Here is a 15,068-nt window from a genome sequence, read left to right as displayed (position 1 = left end):
TATACTACAAAATGCCTTGTACTTCTAATCTCACTTGAGTAAATTCAGTATTTTAGTTAGATAACTTGTGTCATTGCATATTTTAACTGATTAAAACTGATGACAGTAATTCCCTCAACATGAATTTTTGAGGATGCTTCCATCCTGCTGTGGATTGATAATGGCTGCTGCTTACCTTACCTTATGATTTTTCATTCTTGAATTGATTGAAGAGATTTTCAAATTGATTGTGTAGTAGAAAATTGTAATTATTATGTTTAAAGCATGAGGGTAATTGCCAAGTGAGAAATAGGGGATTTGACTTAGTTATTTGAAGGGAACTTTACTGTTGCTTATGAATAAGTACAGGTCCATTTACTAATGAAAGGTTATTTCATGTAAGGATTGAAAGGTGGTAAACAGATGTTATGCCTATACAGTGATAAATAAGGTGACCACACAGTGAAGCAAGGCTTAATTTACAGTGTGCTGGTAAAGGGAATCTATATAATGAAAGTGATAGTGATTCTAGTTCAGCATGTTTTCTACTACTTGTGGCCTCCATAGCTGAGTGGTCAGGAGTGGGAGTGCAGTAGCACACGCTCTTTGATTAGACCTGGGTTCATGCCCCTGACTGCTAAATATGGTTGATCCGCCAACATGCACTGAACTAGCATGGCAGTTTATGGTCTATTTCCCTCAACATGAATTGTTCAGGAAGCTTCCATTCTGCAGTTGATTGATGATGGCTGCTGTTTACCTTTTATCCCTATAAATTTTCTTTTATGCTTAAATGATACTTCTTTCTGTTTCGAAATGGCAGGTTATTTGTGGATTGTGATGTTCATTCTTTCTATGGTCTTATTTACATATTTTAATTTCTTTATTAGTACAATTAAAGTTCAGAGTCTGTGTTGTTTGTAGCACTGCTCTGTTCCCAAATTTCTTTTTCAAAGAACCCATAAATTAACTTGTGCTCACTGATGAGTCTCTCTCTCTCCATTAGAGAGTATAGACTACCATTTTATTAGGTCAAGTGTTTGTTTTTTATTATTTATTCTTAAATAGTTTAGTGTTATTAGTTTTTTTTGCATGATTCCATTTTTCATCCTTTGCATGATGTGGAAAAACACTTAGCTGTCCCTACAAAAGTCTTAGAGCTGGAAATATTAATATCACACTCCAGAGTTTGTTTATTTACAATTCATATAGTAGCTCAAAAACACATCCACTCTGAATTATTTTGATTTTGTAATTATCCTTAACTTATATATCAAATTGGCGTAGTTGACTGTCTGCTAAAATATGCCCCTTTGAAATGGTATTGGAAATAATAGTTATTTATTGCATTTTTTAGCAAATTGATTTTTTTTTGGTCAAAGTGCACCATTTCACATGATATACCAATTCATTTGGTTTTATCATATATTGTGTATACAAATATGCTCCTGTGTTAGTTCACTTATTGTGCAGCTGAGAAATCCAGAATAACCCCCATTCCTCTGCCTGTGATTGGCTACTTACAGATTTAATTGACTAGACCTATAAGAACTCATCCATTTTCTGACACGATTCAAGGATTCAGGCATGTACAAACAATTGGCAAACTCACTAGTTTATGTTACTGTGGATGGAGATGACATCAGCAGATGTTCATTGTTTTAAAATGGTTTTTCAGAAGGACCACAAAAATACTGATTTGTAAATTGTGTATTGCTTGTGCAGATGAGGTAGTGTTTAACACTTTTGCTGCTACCTATATTTCAGAGAGGTTATCCAATGTGCTGTAATTTTCAGAAAATGTTGCTGTTCCTGAACATTCTGAAAATTGTAAACAATGGTTCAGAACTAAAAGTTTGGAATTTGTAGTGAAAGTGAAAGCTTACTTTTGGGCTGAGCTGTAAAACAGAACAAATGTCAAATTTGTTCCCTGTATATAAACTAACCTTAACAGAAGCAAAGAACAAATAAAACTGTGTACCAAATTTACAAACAAAAATCAAGCATTGTTGAAAATAGTAGAGTTTAATTAACATGCTGATATTGAATTTGTTAATTTCATATGCCTTTACTCTTACAGTACTCATTTATTGATTGTTTAAGAAAGACCACCCATGTATGTTACAGCACAGCACTTGGGTGCCTTTTGAATGCATTATATGCTTAATGCTACAGAACTCCTATTATCACTGTTTGACACTTATGTCAGAGGCAGTAAATGCATTAAACTTCTAGGATGGGGGTGTGTGTGTGTGTGTGTCAGTGTCACATGCATTATGCTTGAATTTTTCTAAAATGATAGAACACATGGAAATTATTGCTTAATTTGACATTTGTGATATAGTATGGTACTCAGGTTGGTGCAAAAATATATAATTTGTGGTAGAGGCCAATTTGAGTATCTGATGTATTCAAGTGGCTTTGTAATAATCTAAAAGTAACATTGAAATGTGATCTAATTTTTTTCTGTTATTTGAAATGTGGGTGCAGTTTTTGGTTTTGAATTTTGTTTGTCACTGCACATCAATCACATTCTTAACTTTCAGTACCATTTAAAAATTTGAATATACGTTAATACAGTTAGTCACTTGTCATCAATACTTACAAGAAATACAATATAAATTTAGTTAAAATTTATATTGTATTTCTTATTTAAAAATGCAATATAAAATTTATATTTCATTTTTAAAAATAGGAATTGTAATTGAGTCAAGGGGAGGCAAATTAACAACACAGATGATTAGCTGTTAGTCTATAATAATATTTTAGACTAACAGCTAATCACTGTGGTTTAGATAAAACTAATATTTAAAATAATATTACATAAGAGTTGAAATTTTAAAGAAAAATAGTGCTCTTTCAGTTATTTATTCATGGCAAAATAAGAATTGAATTTCTTTCACCTTTCAAATAAACAAGGGACTTTATAAATAAATAGTTTTTCGTTAAAATGATTATTTATGTGATCTTTGTAAGTTGACTCTGGACTTAATTCATTGACCATCACATAGTGGAGAAAACAGTATGAACTTGTTACCCTCCAGTTCAAAGAGGCTTAAAGAACACTGCTATCAATCAATAAATTGGCCAGCAAATAAAGTGATATGTCTCCCTCTGCATATGTAATAATAAATGTTTTATTTTTTCTAAATAATGATAGTTGCAAGTTCTTTAAATGTAATTATTAATTCATCACTCAGTTTATTTTCCCTGATACTAACATAAGTATCCTGGTAAATTAAAAAATATATATAACTGCATGGTTTGTAAATGCATGATTTTATTATTGACGAACTTAGCCATCATTCCACTTTTGCCCATTTAACTTTTCTTTTGAATCTTGTTTTTTCCAGCCATTAGTATCCTTGTAAGAAATATATTACTAATTCTTTAAATAGGACAATTTTTAACATTGAGTATGGTTCTGCATCTGATTTTCTACTTGTTATTTTTTGTGTGCAATGCATGCTTTTTATTTTTTCATTATGCAGAGCCCCCTTCTGCTCGTTCTTCACGGAATCCCTCGCCTATCCCAACACAGCGTTATGACTTCATGGAAGGGCAGTTCCCCTCTAACAAACCTAGTAGGTATCAAACTAGTAGTATTTTCTTATCAGTTAGGAGAAAATCCTGCACTGCTTTATTTAAAATTAAGTATATCTGCATTTTAAAATTAATGAAGCATTACAGCGGTCCAATATTATTTTTTGGAAATAGCACATTAAGTTCCATAGTTGCAATGAAATGTGGGTGCAATATTGTGCATTATTCTTGATAACGTTTAAATTTTTATTTTTTCAGTGAGTAGCTCTTAATACATAACTGGACCCTTTCCCCCATTCTTCATTGCCAAGCTGTTTTATTTGCTTTCCTTTGTTTTCCTTCAGTTTCTTGATATATTACTAGATATTATAATTTTTTCAGAAAGTGAGTCTTTTTTTTTTTCTAGAAACTTCCTTTTTTACAAGCCAAGGTAAAATTTTGAACAGAATTTTGCATCTTCTCTTGATACAATTCATCATAGCAATACAAAAGAAAGATTACTTATTTCTCAACTGAACTTGCTGCTTCATTCCATACTTGTGTAATTTTTTCACTTGCTTTCTTGCATCACGTCTCCATTACTATTACTACAAACTGAAGGCACTGATATTCTTTTTTTTTTTTTTTTTTTTTGTGAACTATTTTACTTGCAGCACTGGCTGCATCTCCTCTTCATCCAGCATTTTACCCTTTTTTGTTCCAACTCATCCAGATTCTCATTGGTTGGTCAGCTTAGCATTATCTGATTCCATTGTCTCCACTTTGTTGAAGCAATCTCATTTGCCACATCTAGAACCTGTAACTGATTTTTTTGGTAACACTGGCAAGTCCCTGAACACCATAAATGCACTCTAGCTGTATTCATCCACACACCATTCATTATAGCTTGAGTGACTTTCTCTCAAGATGTCATCATGATCAGCCATTTTCAATCCACTGCAGGATAAAGGCCTCTCCAGCAACTTTCCAGTTCCTTCTGTTTTGTTGTACATCCCCAGATGTATGTGAGATACATCTTGAGATGTAACATACATACATACACATACATCTCAAGATGTATGTGGACCTTAATATTGTATGTGCTTCAGAACTCACAAGTTGGTGGCTGGTCCTTGCCATCCGTCTTAGTGTCCTTGGTCCAATGGGAATGATATACTTTGAATGTTTCTATCATCCCTTAATCCGTCAGTTGCAACAAAGCGGTCATATCTGGTAGAATTAAAAAAACTTGTATGTTGTTATATAGGTCTTTAGTGTTAACAGGATGGTTGGAGGCTGTTAAATACAAGCAAGGCCTTTTTATTCAGATTTTATTCCTTATAATACTTCTTGACAAAGGGAGTGAAGTGAAAGTTTTTATATTTAAAATGTTATGTTGAACTGAAACGGCTTTTAAATTCATCAGTGAGCAGGCAAAGTAATTAGGAATGATATAAATGAGAAACTGTTTGTATATAGCAAAAATTAGCTAACGTTCAGAGCTTTGATTATACTACAAGTTATACTTTGAGCAAACTCGTCCAAACTTGAGTTGGACTAGTTTCACATTTTAAACAATGGTATAGAATATTCTTTAAAATTCATTGCACCAAATTTGGATCATTGGGCTATTTGATATGTACACCTTAAGTTTCTGTAGGTATGATTGGGTAATATTGTCCAAGAAAGGAAGCTTTCACCATAGCTGGTTTCTCATGTAATCTGAAAATGTTTTCCAATTGTTGGTGCTTTGGCTATGAATGGATAGGGAGAGCCAAATGACTTTTTACCTAATTAATATTGTATTGGTCGCTAGCATTAGTCCAAAAAAAACTAATTACTTTCTAACTTATAAAGAGGAGGTTATAGTATTATTTGAATTTCATTCTCACATTCTTAATCCATTAGTGCTTTTTTTTTTTTTTTGAATGACCTCTGTGGCTTAATCAGTAATGATATTTTTTTTTTTTTTTTTTTTGGTGGAAGGATTGTTTTTCATGTTTTTTCCAGTCATCAATGGAATTGATGACTAAGCAAACATTTTTTTCTATTGTTTCACTAATGTCTAACCAGGGCATGGTTAGACATTAGTGAAACATTAGCATGGACTGTGTGATACTACACTTAGGTGTAGTATCACACAGTCGAAAATGAAAAAGACCTGGGAGTAATTGTGCAGTCAGATATGAAATTTTCTGTGCAGTGCAGACAGGCTGCCACAGCAGGTCATGGGGTATCGTCAGCGATATACAGGAATTTTGCTAGTAGGGAAAAGGAGGTGATTATCCATTTCTATAAGGCAATGGTCAGGCCACGCCTTGAGTACTGCATACAGGACTGGCGGACTCATTTTAGGAAGGATGTAGATTTGCTTGAGCATGTATAGAGAAGGGCAACAAGATTGGTGAGGGGAACGAAGGGATCCTCTTACCAAAGAGGCTTAAGTTCTTCAAATTGCAGCTGCCGGAGACTAGCGATGTGATCTGATTGAGGTGTATAAGGCCTTGAATGAGTTGAGCATGCTGAATTCTCTGATGGGATTCTTCCACTTGCTCAGATTTACGAACCTAAGGAGGCATAAATTCAAATTGAGGAAAAGATAGTTGTAGAATAGATGTGCAGAAATTTGCCTTTAGCCAGTGGGTGGTTAATTGCTGGAACAAACTTCCATCTGTCGTTGTGGAAGTTGATAGCCTAAATAAATTCAAGGAGGAACTGGAGAAACGTTTAGAGGAAATGGTTGTGTGAATTTATTTTTATTTATTTATTTTTTTGCCTGATGGTACATAAGCTCATACACTTACTTTATTGCATCACATGCCACTATTACTATTGCTTAATTAGTTTAAGGTATGGTATTATCAAATTTTTGATCCAGTCTTGGGAATTCTGGCTTTCTGCATGTCTTGAGCTTTCATTGTAAAAAACCTTCTGAAATTACTTGTATCTAAAAGGAAATACTATAATTTTATTCAGTGAAATTACTTTCTTTCGGATAGAATGTTGTTTCTTTAATTAACAAAAGATGTGAAAATAATATTGCCATAGTTCGTGTATATTTGACCAGAAATAAAAACTTTTGAATGCAATTATGCATCTAAATGTATGATAGGATTTTTTAATAAAATATTTTAAAAACTGTTATTAAACAAAGAAAGGTTCAAAATGATAAAAAGTGTCATTTTGAACGTATTTTACTTTTTCAGAGCTTACAGTATTATTGACCAGGAAAAAAGATTGAGAAATATTCATGTGGGTGCATTCTTAGATTCTATGTATTGGTTTGAATGTGTCTTGCAATCATTTGTATATATTGATATTTTATGTTTGCATTGCATTATAGAATTATTGATCATGATCAATAATTAATTAAACAATGTATAATATGGAAAATTTTCTAGCTGCATTATGTTTTAAATTTTAAATGTTGAAGTGTAAAAATCAATATCATAGTCAAATACATTATGAAAGAAATTTTTTTTTGAAGTAATTATGAAAATGTTTTTCAGTCAGGAAATTGCAACACTATAGGCATATAAATTTGGAGTAAATATTTGCCCATGTACTTATCAGTGATTCTATTGTCAGGTGAATGGGAAATATATTGTGTAAAAAGCTAGGTGGAATAAGACTAGGGTATGTCTGCTAGAAGTAGAAATCAACAGAGCAACTACCATCTTTTTAAGGACACAAAAGGTACTAATACTGTACTGTACTAATACTGTACTTGTTGTACAGTATTAGTTACATGTTATGTTGTACATGTTAAGTCTTAACATCATTTAGTACAAATGATGTTAAGAATAAAAGGTTGTAGGATTTACTTGATCAGATATAGAATTATGTTGAGAAAAAGTCATCACTTAGGGTTAAATTTGGAAGTGTTAACAATTCTGCCCAGACACAATAGGAGGAAATACATGATGAGAGCCTTGCTAAGCAATTCAGCCTGGAGAGATTGTGCAAGGATCATGGGGGAGCACTTTTCTCAGCTTACTGAGTTACTAAGAGCAAAAATAGTCAAACATATAAATGCTTTTACACTAATGCTAGGAGAATAATAAATAAATTTGAAGAATTTGAAGTAGTGGCTAAGTCTCAAATGCAGACACTGGGGATATTGGAAACATGGTGACTCTTGGACATAGCAGATGCAGATTGGAATATGGTGAGTATAATGTGTACAGAAAGGTCAGACAGGGCAGGAGGGAGGGGGAAAGGAATTATACTCTTGGTTAAAAAACATATAGAATCTAAGTCAGTGCACCAGTTGAAGTGGGTGGCATAAGAACTGGGAAAGGAAAAATTATAGTAGGAGTCTGTTATAGGCCATGTGACTGTGATGAGTATAATGAACAACTATAGAGACAAAAAGAGTTGGTCAGTAAATCATGTCTAATAAGGGGGGATTTTAGTTTTCAGATATTGACTGGAATTTGTGGGCTGGTCACTCATACTGTGTAACAGAGCCTTTCTGGATTTATTGGATGACTATTTACTGAAACAGCACATTAAAGAGGCAGTAAGAAAGTAATTACTCTTCATTTGATTATCAGCAGTGACTCTTCATGTATTAAGAATCTATATAAAGGAATCATTAGGCAGCAGTGATCATAATACAGTCGATTCCAGTTATGTGGGACACATCGGGACTAGTGCATTTTGGCCCGATTAAGCGGCTGCCCCAATTATCCGAAGTTTCACGTAAATAGTTAAAAATACAATGGATCCCCACTTTACATTTTATTCACTGTACAATCAAATCACGTTATGACAGACTCACCATAGAAAAGTACTGTTCACTATACGATGTTGTAGTAAGCGCCATCATTGTGAATCACGTTTGTGAATTGAATTTTAATTCTCTTAAACGGCAATTCTAATTTTAGCAAAAATAGGAGGAAATTTATCCACAGGCTATAAAAGTAAAAATATATTAAGCGCAAATTTACCTTTTATTACCTTACCAATTAAAAAAATTAAATGATACGTGAAAATCGGAAGAATATACATGATAATCGGAATAATTAATACGTACTGAAATATGTACATACTAACTAGTTGATATTTCTGTTCACTGACATTTGTGGGTGGGGGTTAAAATTTAAAACAGCAAAAAGATAAGCAATTAATAACAAAGAACATGGCACACACAAATTGCAAGTAACACGATATGTGCAAGTGAGAACGGTGTGAGTAACGAGTTACGAAGCTTTAAAAATAGGAATGAAGAGAAGATTCTGAAAATTAATTTTTTTATATGATTGAAGATTCCATGGAAGTGTAAACACATTTCAGCACAATAACCCACAGAATTCCAACTGTCAGTATTATCGCAAATTCAATAAGATCAAGTTTACTATTTGTTCATGATAGATTGCACTAACAGAAAAGCTCAATAAACAGGTGACTGCTAATTGTTTTATGCTTGTGACCTCCACAAATCCGACCGTATCACGTGGTTCGGTCAGAGAAAATCGTAGGGTAATCTCCAGTGCTGCGGTCTCCTACCCCGATTAAACGGCATGTTGTCCCAATTAAGTGAAGTAAACCCTGGCTATTTTCTCGATTGGATTCTGTTTTTTAAGATTTGCCCCCAATAAATGGCTGCCCCGATTAACTGATGGCCCAAATAACTGGAATCCACTGTATATTGATGTGAGATTTACTTGAAGATATAACTATTGTCAAGGGTAAAGGGAAAGGATTTTGGTTTTGTAAAGCTGGCTATAATGGTCTTAAACAGTTTGTCTTTTCAGTTGGATCAGCTGCAAATTCTAAATGTGATCACTTCCCTAAATACTTCAAATCTAGCTGGGAGATACAAAGGGCAGTCAATATTTATCCTCGCCTAGAAGTGTTTGAGTTAGGGATTTGATGCTATGTGTAAATATGCAACTAAATCTCATAAGTTAATGTATATTGATTTTATTTTTCTAGATCCATCAGTTACTGAACCAGAGCCATGAATATGGCAAGAGGTGGTATGCTGGAGAAGGGTGAGGTCTGATCTGTTTTAAAATTTCTTCATTTGCAAAGCAAAACAAATCTATGAGGAGATGAAAGCTATATATGGGAGGATTGCCTATCATATGACTCTTTGAAAAATTGTAAAAGACAGTTCAGGTGTGAGAAAAGCAGTGTGCACAATGACCCAAGAGAAGGAAGATCCATCTCAGACAAGGACCTTGCCATTGTGACTGAAGTGGAGCAGCTAGTCCTCGAAGACAGACCTAAAACTATAAATTTGTTGGACTATAAATTTTGTAGGAAATGAAGTAAACATTAGGCATGAGCCTGTTTGCACCATAATACACTCGTTTCTGCATGTCTTATGTGCCACCCCCAATGGGTTTCCGAGATTGTTGATACCTCCTCAAACTCCACATATGTGAAAGAGTGGTCACAGAATTGTTGAAGAACACACTTGAATGGAGAACAGAAATGTTCTGTGGAATTGCTGGAGCCTTGCAGATTCTGGTGTGAGTTGTGACTTTGTCGTCTGTATAACCTGTGGCATGTATTTCAGGGCTAGTCTAGTAGACAGTCCTAGCTCATCTGATGATTCTTTTCTTTGCAACTGGTGTAAGGAATGTACCAATTTCAAATTAGAACTTATGAGAAGAATTTAAGTTATTGATGAAATGAGTGCTTGCCTTTTCTGTATATTGTACTCCTCACATTCAAATTGAGCATCACTTATGTCTGAATAACACCATATCTCTGCTGTTATTCTCTGCTTCTATGCTATTCCAAATGTCTGCATTTGATGATTTAATCAGTACTTTAAATTCAACAAATTTATTTACAATGCTCCAAGCATTAGTATACATGCACATGTTCTTACTCTTAATTACCCTAACACAGCCATATATTCATTTGTTCCATGATGACCCAAAGCAGGGCCTAAAATCCCAGACACCTTGCTTTCCAGGCTGCTGCTGCTTGTACTAATAGTAGCAATGCAAGAATCACTTTCACCTCTGCCGGCAGCTGTAGTTAAACAATTAAGTGTGTGTATCTTCTCAAACTAGCAGGTTTATGACCCACCTATTACTGCTTCAGTAGCATCAGCAAATATTTTTGCACCCTTTCTATTCAAGTGTATTCCATCCCTATAAATGTGTGTGTTAAATTAAGAATGTATTGGGAATTTTTTTAATCTTTGTGCATGTAGATGTAATTTCCATAGCTCAAGTTTTATTTTCAAGTTTATACTGTTTTCCTATATTACATTAAAATTTTTTTCATTCCACATTGCTTTATATGTGGAACTGTGTTTATGCAACTGTTGCTAACCTTTTGAAACCCTAGAATGTATTCATCTTTATCAAACAAAAGTAGCATGTGGAATTTGTTGGCACTTTGTTTTCTAGTTTACTTTTGAAATTCTCATGAAGTAAACTTTTGGGATTGGCTCTTTTTTATATTAACTGCACGTCTATATTGAGGCATTATTTACAAAAAAAAAAAAAAACAAACAGTGTGCAGCACAGTAAATGAGCAGCAAGACGCGTCTCGGTTATGTAATTAAACGGTGCTGCTATATGTGTACGCTGAAATGTACATGTATAGTAGCATCATTAAGAACAATGTAAATTTTTCATCTCCACATGTAGATTTTGGTTTTGTGACTTTCTTTGTAAGATTTGCTGTTTTCTTTACAATTTATTTGTAGTAATAAAATGTTACAATGTAAACTTTTAAAAGAAATGATAGAAATAATATAAAAAGTAAACAGTTTCTTAATGCAGATTTTATAATATGCCACTATGTGAGATGCAAAAGATGGCTGAAAAAAAAAAAAAAAAAGTTGACTTGTACATTGAATATATGATTAAGCACAAATTTTAGTGCTAAAAAAAGTGGAGATTTAACTTGTGTAGTCTGCTTACATGCTAGAATATAGAATAGGTCTTGTCGAAGCAGTAGACCTTGGTTTATATCATTGAAGAGTAATTTACCTTTTGTATTATCAACAAACTTTGTCAAACCTGTTATACCTTTGTCAATATTGTTAGCAAATATCAGAAATAACAAGGGTGCCTGAATCCTGTAGAATTCCACTTGTATTGACTCCAATCCATTTAGAGCAGTAGCCATTTATAACCACTCTTCTTTTATTTAGCCAGCTTTCTTTTTATCACATTACATTTTTGTCCATGGGACATTATTATTCCAGTTTATACAAAAGGTATTCATATTGGATGAGGATTTGTGTACTTCCAGCTGCATTGTTTGCCATTTGTGCCAAATCATTAAAAATACTTTAATATTGCCAGTTGCACCATTTGAAAGCTAATTAATTAGCTTTGATTTTCTTCTGAATTGTTTAAATAGTCCCTCTGTGTATGCGTGCTTGGGGGGGAAGAAAGTTGAATTCTCGATGCAGAAGCCATCACATAAATAACCACTGATTAGGTTTATTTCAGAGGAATGTTTAAAGGTGTATATTATTTAGTGCTTGTTTTATAGCCAGAACAGATCTTAGTGATAAAGCATTGTAGTACTAGCTTATAATTGCAGAAGAGAGCTTACTGAGGATTGTTAATAAATTTTCTCTCTCAAGAGATTGTCCAAAACAATTTTTCAGATTTTACATTGTCAGTATGTTTAAATAGGTAGCAGTTCAGAATTGACAAAGAAAAAAGCAAGATGTGTGCACGAGGATTTCCAGTCTTATCAAAGACAAAGTGTCACATTAGTCTTTCAGAGCTGATTTTGAGATTGCAGTTATACAAGCTGTTTAGAAAGTTAATCAAGAAACCTATGGACCAACTTCCATTTTGGTGAGTGTGTATGCAGGCAAGTGAAGCTTTTAGGACTGATAGGAACAAAAATGACAAAGAAATTGGATTACATGCAAAAATATAAACCTATGGTCTTCAACCTATGTGCAGTTCTGGCATATATTGCTTCTCACAAAATTGATAATGGTTGGCTAACAATGATGGAATCATCAGTAACAGATAACAAAACTAATCTTTAATTATATATTTTTTTATATCATTTCATTACATCATTTTGATTATACACTGGTGTGCAAAACTTTAGGACCACACTATTTCTAAAGGTTACAACCACAAAATCAAACGAAACAACCTGTGGCAATTTGCATAACTGTGGCCGTTCAGTAGAAAACAGATGCACATTCAAAAATTTGAATTGTGATGAGAGGGCTCACATAAACAGATAAAAGCAGCAGTTCAGCAGTTATGTGCAAATTACTGAATGGTGAGCACGATTGTTACAGACGTTCGATTGGTTTCATACAGTGCTACAGACAACGAAATGGCCAGTAGACAACACTGGATGACTTTACCCGGGGGCGAATAATTGGAAGCTTGAGGAAGGTCAAAGTGCGAGGAGTGTTGCTGCAGAGTTCAGTATCGCCAATAGCATCGTCTCACGTGTGTGGTTTACCTTCAGAATGACAGGTACAGCTGTTCAAAGGACCAGTGGTGGTCATCCACGAAAAACAACACCCAACAATGACTGCTATATACTCCTACAGGCCAAGAGGGACCGACACCAGACAGCGGGATCCATTGCAAACCAGCTGCACAGGATATCGCGGCTTTGTGTGGCCAGGCGACTCCACAAGGTGGACTGTTTGTCCCATGGCCAGTACGCTGTGTCCCTTCAGCACCTGCCCATCGGAGACACCGTTTACAGTGGTGCATCAAACACAAGGACTGGACAGCAGCGCAATGGGGTAAGGTACTCTTTACTGATGAGAGTAGATTCAGTCTCAGCAGTGATTCTGGGCGTCAGCTAATCTGGCGAGAGGTTGGCACGTGGTATCACCCTGCAAACATCCCTTAAAGGGATCGATTTGGCGTTTGAGGTGTTCTCGTCTGGGGAGGCATTATCTTGAATGGGCGTACACAACTCCAGATACTGGAAGGCAGTACTGTAACCGGTGCACACTACTGTACTGAGGTAATCCCTCCCCATGTGTGTCTGTTCTGAGGTGCCATTGGCCCCAAGTTCGTGTTTATGGATGATAACACCACACCCCATTCCACACCCCAAACTCCAAACAATATTGAGTTTGGAGTTTGATGCTGAATGGGTGCTGAGTGGTTGTTTAATGTGTTTGGGGTGGTTTAGAAGAGAGTAGGGGAATTACAGATGCCATTTCAGAAAAACAGTGCCCTGATAGTATCTATAGAAAAGGAATGAAGCAGAAACTTTGAAGCAGAATATCTATGGACAGAATGAAGATGCATTGTAAGAGTTTTTATTAATTAACCTGAATTAGAATGGAGTTTAGAAACTTGAGAGAGGTATTGGAGGCACAAACTCAGATGTGAGAACAATATTCCATAGTAGGGCGGATTTGAGATTTGTACAGAGTGAATAGTTCTTTAGAAGAAAAGTAATGCCAAGAGTGAAAAAGAAAACCCAGTTTTTTGGATGGAGTATTTGTGATGTGCTTATGCCAAGAGAAATTATTAGAAGTTAGGGTCATTCTTAGTGGAGATGTGATCTTGTCCTGTCTTGTCACTGAGTGTCAGTGAAGATGATGAAAGGAGCTGTGTAGACTTTTTTGCGAGAAATAAGACAGGGCTGAGTTTTAGAGGTATTTAAGCTAACTAAGTTTTCTTTACCCAACTGAAGAATTACCAGGAGATTGACATTTAAGGACTGGGTGGAGGATATTCAAGAAGTTGAAACTTTGCACAGAACAAGGCTTCTCAAATTGGAAAGTGGAATATAATGTGCTATCATCAGCAAAACTATGAATAGGATTTCCAGTCAGTGGAAGAAGGTCATTAATATACAAGAGGAAAAGAGTGGGAAAAAAAACCCGAACTTTGAGGAACATCATCATTAATAGAAATGTCAGAAGACAGGGCACCATCTACCATCACTCACAGTTGACCAGTCAGAGAGAGAAAACTGAATACCCAGTTGCAAAAATCACTCAATTGATAATATATTATCAACCATAAAAACAGGAGTTTTATATGAACTGGTCCTTTATGGCCTAAGTAGTTTCCATCAAAAATTTCTAAGGCTCTAGATGTCAAACCTACAAATGCTCTATGCCCAGACAGCTTATTAAGTAACTCCCATGGGCTTGGTTTGGTATACCAACTTGCGTGAGTGCAGGTGAGACATATGTAAAACAAAGTTACAGGAGATTCCAAGTATACCTCAATAAAGACTACATGGATATATACAGGTTCTATGATGCAGAGTTTATCAGATCTCATCCAGCACAAAATAAAATGTTTATTAAAATGTTTTAAATAGTGATGAGCATAATTGTGTGGTCATAAACAATTACAGGTAGCCCTAGTTTTGTGCTGGTCCAATTTGCACAGATTTGCAATAATGCCGATCACTAACTTCAACGCTATTTTTATTTATTTTTGCACTTTTTTTTAATGAATTGAAAGTTTAAAATTGTCCGACAAAATTTATCGGCATCATACTGTGCTATTTATCATGTGCTGTCACGTGATTTAGGACAATCTGAGCCAGTCAGCAATTAGTGTATCAGAGACGAGAAAGATTCCTGCCCTCAAAGTAACCACTCGTGGATGTGGGTAGTAAAG

At 34.8% G+C, this 15,068-nt stretch overlaps 1 protein-coding gene across 2 annotated transcripts in view; it reads left to right on the top strand.

Annotated features, from left to right (window-relative positions):
- Sec24AB (Protein transport protein Sec24AB) overlaps positions 1-15,068 on the top strand; it is a 298,277-nt gene that overhangs the window by 80,709 nt on the left and 202,500 nt on the right. Inside the window, exon 4 of one of the 2 annotated variants that reach the window (XM_090378020.1) lies at positions 3,471-3,563. The exons of the other annotated variant lie outside the window; for it this stretch is intronic. Coding sequence (XP_090234146.1) covers positions 3,471-3,563 — 93 coding nt within the window. The remainder of the gene's footprint in view (positions 1-3,470; positions 3,564-15,068) is intronic. 2 annotated transcript variants of the gene reach the window in all.

Source organism: Mastigoproctus giganteus, chromosome 7 (genome assembly GCF_048544385.1).
Source record: "Mastigoproctus giganteus isolate SK-2022 chromosome 7, ASM4854438v1, whole genome shotgun sequence".
Lineage (NCBI taxonomy): Eukaryota > Metazoa > Arthropoda > Arachnida > Uropygi > Thelyphonidae > Mastigoproctus > Mastigoproctus giganteus.
Note: the sequence above shows the minus strand (reverse complement) of the source record. Positions and strands in the feature narration are given on the sequence as shown.